Source organism: Echinops telfairi, unplaced genomic scaffold, assembly GCF_000313985.2.
Source record: "Echinops telfairi isolate 266 unplaced genomic scaffold, ASM31398v2 ScPeMD7_29;HRSCAF=101, whole genome shotgun sequence".
Classification (NCBI taxonomy): domain Eukaryota; kingdom Metazoa; phylum Chordata; class Mammalia; order Afrosoricida; family Tenrecidae; genus Echinops; species Echinops telfairi.
Genome location: NW_022103926.1, coordinates 8,384,195 through 8,392,182, shown reverse-complemented (window position 1 = coordinate 8,392,182; position 7,988 = coordinate 8,384,195). Strand labels below are relative to the sequence as shown.

Here is a 7,988-nt window from a genome sequence, read left to right as displayed (position 1 = left end):
AAAAAAAAAAGAAGTTTCAATGTATGTTTCAAAGAAGGCCTCATTCATAAAATCCAGACTTGTATCTAGAGCCGTGAATGCTAATTTACAATAAACAGTTTTGGAATGGAAAAACAAAAGTTAATATAAGATGGAGAGCGAGTGGCACACACCAGAGGGGCTCCTCGGGAATCACCACCGGAGAACCACGGAGAGGGATGTTCCACACTTCGGGACCACAGGAGTAGCAGCATAGAGATAAGCAGACACAAATGTACTAAACAGAGCAGGGTCTGCTGGACAGGCGACCCTAGCCAATAGCGCTGACCACGGACGCCGTGGAAAGGCAGGACAGCCCTGGGGCAGATAAAAATACAACAGCTTTGACGAGAACCCAGATGGAGAGCTCAGCCCCCCAGGCCTCACTTCCCAATAGCAGGCCGTGCTGCCCACAGCCTTCCAAGCTGCAATCTAATGCCAACTCCACCCGTCTCTCATCCATAAGGAGCGATTCACCCCGTTTGTCTCTGACATGCCTGGTACTGCCTATGAAGTGTTCCCCTAGAAGGCTCAGGGTAGTCAAGGTTAACGCATTGCCCACTTTACTGTGTATGCATGAACACGAGTCTTGAAGGCCTCGTTACTGTGAGACCCTATTGTTGAATAAACTCTAGGCTCTTCTCCCGAGAATGGAGTTGAGTCCCTTGTGCTCAGCTATCTTCTTTGTTTTCTTCCATAATTGTGCCATCGCTCCTCAGGACCCCCTTTGACTGTGGGGCCGGATGCTGCATTTGTCAAGATAGTGAAAACTTGTCATTTTGGCATGAGTCTTTTCACCCTCTCTTTAGCCATAATTTTCACATGGTGTGTGTGTGTAATATGATTGCTTTATAACTCAGAAGTGATTATAAAACCCACCTTACTCAGATATGCACGAATTAATATACAGACCAGGATTACATCCTGCAGGCTTAGGGGTTAGGATTCCAGCACATAGTTTGAGTTGGTAGATGACACTAAGCCCATTCCCGTCCACAGCCACTCTATGTACAACAGAACCAACAGTGCCTGCTCCTGCGCCGTCCTCACAAGCATTCTTATGTCTAAGCCCACGGTGACAGCCACTGCATCCATCCACCTTGTCAAGGATCTTCCTCTTTTGCTTCACTTTACCACACACGATGCCCTTCTCCAGGGACTAGTGTCTACTGACAGCATGTCCAAAGTACATGAAATGCGGTCTCCCCGTCCTTGCCTCTAAGGAGCAGTTTCACCGTACTTCTTCCAGGACAGATTGTTTTCTCTATGCCAGCCGATGGTACTTTCAATATTCCTTTCCATCACTATAACCGTGTTAGTCCGGATAGACCAGAGAAACAAATCCAGAGATACTCATGTATGTGTAAGAGAGCGCTTTATATCAAAGAGTCATTGTCCATTTCAGATCAAGTCCATGAGTCTGATATTAGCCCATATGCCCAATGCCAGTCTACAAATTTCTCTTCAGACGCATGCAGCACATGTGATGGCACTGAAGGAAGATCACAGGCCAGTGGGTGGAAAGTCTTGTGGATCCAGTAGCGGTGGAAGCATCTCAGCACTAGTGTGGGTCTCCACGTGGCTCCTCCAGCTCCAGGGCTCTGACTCTGTCAGCATAGCTCCATCCAGCTTGTCAACAGGAATGTGAAGCAGAGAGTGTGTGTCCCGCCTCCAGGGAGGAAGACAGGAATGCCCAGAATCCCCAGGAGAAGGCCATGCCCACACAGAGATCTCATTGGCTATGACCTGATTGACAGGCTAGACTCCACCCCCTTCAACCAAGTTGACAGATTATGTAACTGCCACACCAACTCAAATACATGGATTTTTCTTTAGTCTTCCTTATTATTCCTTATTCATTCTTCATTCCTTTCATATGCCTATGAGGCAAATAAAAATATGGCTTGAATCAGGTACACCTTAGTCTTCATAGTAACATCCTTGCTCTTCAACACTCTAAAGAGGTCGTGTGCAGCACATTTACCCAATGCAATGGGTTGTTTGAACTCCTGACTGCTGCTTCCATGAGCATTGATTATGGATCCAAACAAGATAAAATCCTCACAATCTTTGGTGGACACATTTAAGTCCATAAGAACGTATGTCTGACAAACTTCCCTGCCATGGAATCCATTCAGACCCACAGACACCCGAAAGGAGAAGGCAGAACTCTCCCTGAGAGTTTCTGAGACTGTAAGTGTTACCGAAGTAGAAAACCCCATCTTTCTCCCATGGAGTGGCCGGTGGTTTTGAACTGCCAACCTTGCAACCGCAGCCCAACTCATACCGTAGCCACTATGCCACCAGGGCTTCCCTGGCAAAGTACTAGCATCTGAAGTATATAAAGACCGACTGCTCTCATTAGATGCTGCAGAATCTTGTGACCCGTGCACCCCAGAACAAAACACGGCGCGGTCCTACACCACCGTCCTCCCAATCACCACACTGTTTGAGCCCACCGTCTGCACTGGGTCAATCCATCTTGCGGAAGATGGTCCTCGCTTTAGCTGACCTTTCACTTTACAGAGTGTGTTCGGCTGGGTTCTCTCGAGAAGCACCAACAGGGACACTTGTAGGTGTTTGTTTTTTATAGAAAGGTTTATATCAAGAAATGGCAGAAATCAATGAATCCCGTCCTGTTCAAGCCAAGCTGCTCCTGACCGGTGGAAGCTAATGAACAGGAAGCCGAGACAGCAGGGGCCACAGGCTGGTGGATGCAAAGGTAACATGAACCCAAAGTCAGCTAGCTGGCTGGTAATTTCTAACGGCTGACCTGGCAGTCAGCAGCCAAAGGCAGAACCACTATGCCACCAGGGTGCCCTTCCTTAGACAGAGCTGTAAAATGCTGACCACAAATGCCAGGGAGTTTGGGGCTGGGGCTCAGATGCCAAACCTTCCACCTTGAGTATGGTGGTGGTATCCTAGGTCCCAGCAGTTACATCAAATACATCCTTTCAAATGGATATGGGGGTGCCTTACATGCAAGTTAGACCTTGATAAAGCTGAGTTTAAAAACAAAACACCCCCACTCCCCCCCGCAAACCCCACTTCTCAGAAACCTGCTCTCCAGACTCTCCAAGTATACACTTGCAACCCCCTTTCCCCAAAGCGTTTCTGCCTTGAAGGGGGTGCCTATGCCTATCCAGTGAGCTGACGAGGTGAGGGGTGCTGGGGCCTAACCCTTGGGCTCACCCACCCCTGATCCCGGGGCACGCTCGATGCTCCGTCAAGGGTCCTCAATAAAGGATGCGGCACCAGGCGAAGGTTGCACGGGAGGCAGCAGCCGGGCTAGACAGCCTTCCCCACGGAGGCTAGAGCTCGGTGGTGTGGACGACGTCCAGGCCCCCCCAGCTGGGCGCCAGGTCCCGGTGGCGCTGGGGGAAGTTGAGGCGGTGGAGCTCCTGAGCGATCTCCAGGAAGGTCTTGCCTTTTGTCTCAGGAAGGAACAGACCAGTGTAGACGGCCCCACAGACACAGACAACGAGGAAAGGCACGTAGAGGAAGGAGGACAGGCTCTCCTGCGGGTCAGAGAGCCCGGGCAGCTGTGGCCAGGTCATAGGGAGGGTCAGCCCCCACCCCTCCCGACCTCTGGGCCTGGTCTCCCGGCTGGCCGCCATGGCGATGGGGAGGAGGCCTACCATGATGAAGGGGAAGCCCAGCCCCACCACGAAGAGCATCGTCCACAGCAGCGCCCCGCACACCACATAGGCGGCCGGCCGGGCTGACTGGTCGAACAGCTCCGTCGCCAGGATCCCCGTCACACCCGCTGCAGAAAGGACAAGGACGCAGGGTGGGGACCAGGCCCGGCCACCCCCCCACGGGCCTCCCCCGGCACAGACTGGAATTACGCGTGGGAATGGCTTCTCCACGCCCGCTCACCTGGGCCGATGCCAAAGCTGAGGATGAAGGCGAAGACGCAGGACATGGCCAGGTAAGGCATCCAAGCAAAGGAGTCCTGGGGGCGGAGCGGGTGGTGAGGTGGGCAGGCGGCTAGCCCTGCCCTCTGCCTCCACCCTGCCCCCGCGCTCCACTCCCCACCCCCCAGGTACCTGCAGACACAGGGCTGCAGTGAAGATGCTCCCCCAGCAGGTCATGAGGCCGTAGCCCCCCATCAGCAGCACCCGCCGGCCCACTCTCTCGATCACCATACACTGCAGGGAGAAGCCCGCTTAGTCACCGGCCAGGGTGCCCATGAGCCTGCCAAGAAGCTCAGAGCAGGCTGGGGTCTGTCGGTTCTTGCTTCGGGAAGATTGAGACATTGTGCGAGAGCCTCAGCTCGTCATGCAAGTCAGCCAGCTGTTTCCCATCTCAGCCCGGATACAGCAGGTGGTTACCAGACTTTACCAGTGACTGGAGTGGTGTCCTAGGAGTGTGAGGGACACCCTGAGAGCCCGTGGGGGCCAGGGCGTACCCACGGGCAGCGCAGGGGGAGGTTCATCCCTGGTGTCACCCACTGTTCCGTGGACTTCTCCCCATACCAGACCCTACAGAACCCAGTTGTCAGGTGCTGCCAGTTCCCACACACAGTGACCCGGGGCACAACAGGACGAACCTGCCCCGCCCCGCCCACCGGCACAATTGTCCTTGTCTGAGCCCCGGGATGCAGCCACGGTGTCAACGCATCTGGTCCAGGGCCTTCCTCTTTGTTGCTGTCCCTCTACTTTAGCAAACGGGACGTCCTTCTCTGGGGACTGGTCTCTCCTGACAGCGTGTCCTGACAAAGCACGTCAGAAGAAGTCTTGCCATCCTTGCCTCGAAGGAGCACTCTGGTAGTACTTCTTCTAAGTACTTCCTCCAAGGGCCTGTCACTCAAACTCCACCCACTGTCATCAAGCCATTTCTGACTCACACTGACCCTCCAGGGCGGGGTGGAACGGCCCCCGGGGGGTTCGGAGACTGGAACACTTTGCCAGCGTGGAAAGCCTCGTCTTGCTCCTGTGGAGCGGCTGGTGGTTTCAAACTTCTGACGGTTGGGTTAGCAGCCCACAGCGTAACCACTGTACCACCGGGGCTCCTCCTGAGACCCCTTAGTGATGTCTAGTATCAATTTTAGCCATCGCTCCACAGGCACTCACTGCCACAAAGCCGATGCCAACTCACAGCCATCCTACATAGGGTTTCTGAGGCTGAAAATCTGCAGGGAGCAGACAGCTTCAACCCCTGTCCTCAGAATGGCTAGTGGGCTGACCTGCTGACCTTTTGGTTCACAGTTCAACACTCACCCAACTGCAGCACCAGGTCTCCCCGAAGCATAAGTTCTCAAAACAAACAAACAAACAAACAAACCATTGAGTCAATGCCGACACCTAGCATGGCGTATGGGACAAGGTAGCCCGAGTGGATTCTGGGACTAACTCTTTACAAGAGCAGAAAGTCCTGTCTTTCTATGTCCAGGCTGGTGGTTTTGAACTGCTGACCTTGCAGTTAGCAACCCAATGGGTAACCATGACGCCACCAGGGAATCAGAGGTTCATAGGGGATAAACAGTGTTGTAAACGATTTGAAGGTAATGTGTCTTGGATTTTATATAAATACCAACCACAGAGCTGTTTGTGGAATCTTTCGACGCTGAATGGCCTGATTAGTCACAACATTAACCAGCAACTGAGTGGAAACTCTAGGGCAGTGGTTCTCAAGCTGTGGGTCGCGACCCTTTCATAGGGGTCACCTGATTCATAACAGTAGCAAAATTACAGTGATGAAGTAGCAACGAAAATAATGTTATGGTTGGGGGTGGTCAGCACCACACGAGGACCTGTATGGAAGGGTTGCAGCATGAGGAAGGTTGAGAACCACTGCTCTGGGGTCTGGTGGCAGCGTTACTGAAGACAATAGGCACCATTATCTTCTGTGTACAAAGCTTACTCCGTCCATCCTCCTGCCTGATTAAGCGATGCCAGCTCACGGAAGCTGGTGCCCAGCCCACTGGAGTTATCTGCACCAACCAAAAAGATACGCAGGGATGCATCATGTCTACAAAATTTATAGATGACCCCCAAACATAAATACTGTGGAATGTGTTTGTCTTCTCCCTCTCTCTCTCCTCTCACCCCTGCTTGCTACCTGAAACGTGGGCTGTGCAGACAGGACACCTTCCCAGCTCCGCTCCAACCCTTCCCGCTGTCCCTTTCCTGCCATTCCTGCAGCAAAAGGGGTGGCTGAGTCGTGTAACTCTTTCCTCGCCAGACTCTGTTGTAGTTTGATAGTGGGTCTAAGTTTCTCTTCCTGTCTGTAAGAACGGCCCTCGTGATCTCTGTATCTTTTGAGCTGGCTAATTCTCTGGCTGTAGACAAAGGCCCGGCGCTAACCTTTCTTTCTGCGGCGACCCTAAACGCCTTTCACCTCGTTTCCTCTGATGTCCTGCTCCCTACACACCTCACCTCCCTCAACGAATCTACTAATTCAAGGTCTCACTCTGTCTCTTGTCTCTGAAAGAGCCAACAGAAACTTGGATGGATTGTCCTTCTTTTACTTCAAGCACGGCTTCATCTCGGAAAGGTTAGGGACAGAGGGTCACCAATATGAATCGCTACAAGATTGCAGCTGAAACGCCTCACGACGTGACCAAACCGGTGAGTACCCCCCAAAAAGTGACTGGCTTAGGTTCACAAACCCTAATGCCCACAGTGGTAGGACTGAAAGACCCATACAAACTAACAACCACCGTGGCAGCAAGGAAAAGAGGAGCGTGTGCCTGTGGCACGTGCGGACGAACCCCTCAGTGGGAAGCCTGGTAGCTGGCCGGTAATCACAGCTCTGGCTTGAGCACCTCAGAAGCTTCTAGAAGTCCGTCAACCGAGAGTTTCCACATGGTCGGTGGAGTGAAAAGGGGCCCCAGGGACACTGAGGGTTGTGGATTGGGCTGCTAACTGAAAGGTTGACGGTTCAAACCCACCAGCCAGCTACTCCAGGGGGGAAAGAAGAGGCTGCCTGCTCCCTTCGAGGTCTTGGAAACCCTGTGGAGCACTTCTACTCTGTCCTACGGGGTCGCTGTGGGTGGGATCCGACTCCCGGGCCACGGTCAGGTGTCTGGTTGGATGGAAGCTGGGATTAAGAGAAGTGTCACTATCGTTGTTGGTAGGTGTGGTTGAGACAGTTCACCCCGGAGCAGGGTTTCCAAGGAACTGCCAACTATGGCTGAAGAACTCTGCAGACGGTCATGCGGGCATCGCCCCTCTGGCTGGCGCAGCGGGCCCCTCACAGTGACCGCTGCGCTGTCCGCCAGCCACACTCACACTGATGGCGGCCGTGAGCAGCTCGCAGCTTCCCATCCCAATGATGGCGTACTGCACCTTGTCCTCGGGCACGCCGGCCGCCTGGAACACGGAGGAGGCGTAGGCGTACACCTGTACATGGGGACAGAGGCCACTCATTTACCCGTGGCTCCCAGCTACCCTCCCCGCCCCAAAGCCCAGGCCCACACCCAGAGGGCTCACCGAATCGTTCCCACAGAGCTCCATGGCGCTGCCCAGCACGACCAGGCTGACCACCTGCCTCCGCAGGGCCTGCTCTCCGAACAGCTCCCACGGCCGCTTTGCCCGCTGGCCCTGGCACGCAGCCTGCTCTGCCACCAGCTCCTCCAGCTCCACTGTGATGTCCCGGCCACCCCGGAGTCGCCGCAGCGCTGAGAGACACGGGCCACTGTGGTGCTGACACCCCCACCCCACCCTACCCACACAGGGGTTGAACTGCCGACCTTGGGGCTCGCGGGCCAGCACCTAACCCACAGCACTGTTAAGAGTGCCTCCCTGGAGGGGGCATCTATTGCCTTGTAGGTCTCACTGTGCCGGCAACCAACAGCTGTGTGCCAGACAGAGAGGGCAAGTCTTTCTAATTTCCAAGGGTATGATGTTAAAGGTCTGATGAATTGGAAATTGATTGCATGGCCTTTCTTCTTTTTTTTAAATGTATAAATTGTTTATTTTGTCATATCCTGCCCTGTCCGACGTCTCCCTTCACCCACTTTTCTG

General features: G+C 53.7%; 1 protein-coding gene across 4 annotated transcripts in view; it reads right to left on the bottom strand.

Annotated features, from left to right (window-relative positions):
* Positions 1-2,591: 2,591 nt before the first annotated feature.
* The window catches only part of SLC2A11 (solute carrier family 2 member 11), a 23,489-nt gene continuing 18,092 nt past the window's right edge, over positions 2,592-7,988 (bottom strand). For 3 of the 4 annotated variants that reach the window (XM_004716341.2, XM_045289628.1, XM_045289627.1), the window contains exons 7-12: positions 7,455-7,642; positions 7,254-7,364; positions 4,068-4,169; positions 3,898-3,973; positions 3,657-3,784; positions 2,592-3,536 (exon numbers count right to left, since the gene is read on the bottom strand). In XM_004716341.2, the coding sequence (XP_004716398.1) occupies positions 3,330-3,536; positions 3,657-3,784; positions 3,898-3,973; positions 4,068-4,169; positions 7,254-7,364; positions 7,455-7,642 (812 nt within the window). In that variant the 3' untranslated portion in view covers positions 2,592-3,329. The remainder of the gene's footprint in view (positions 3,537-3,656; positions 3,785-3,897; positions 3,974-4,067; positions 4,170-7,253; positions 7,365-7,454; positions 7,643-7,988) is intronic. The other variant, XR_006680022.1, reaches the window with a different exon arrangement.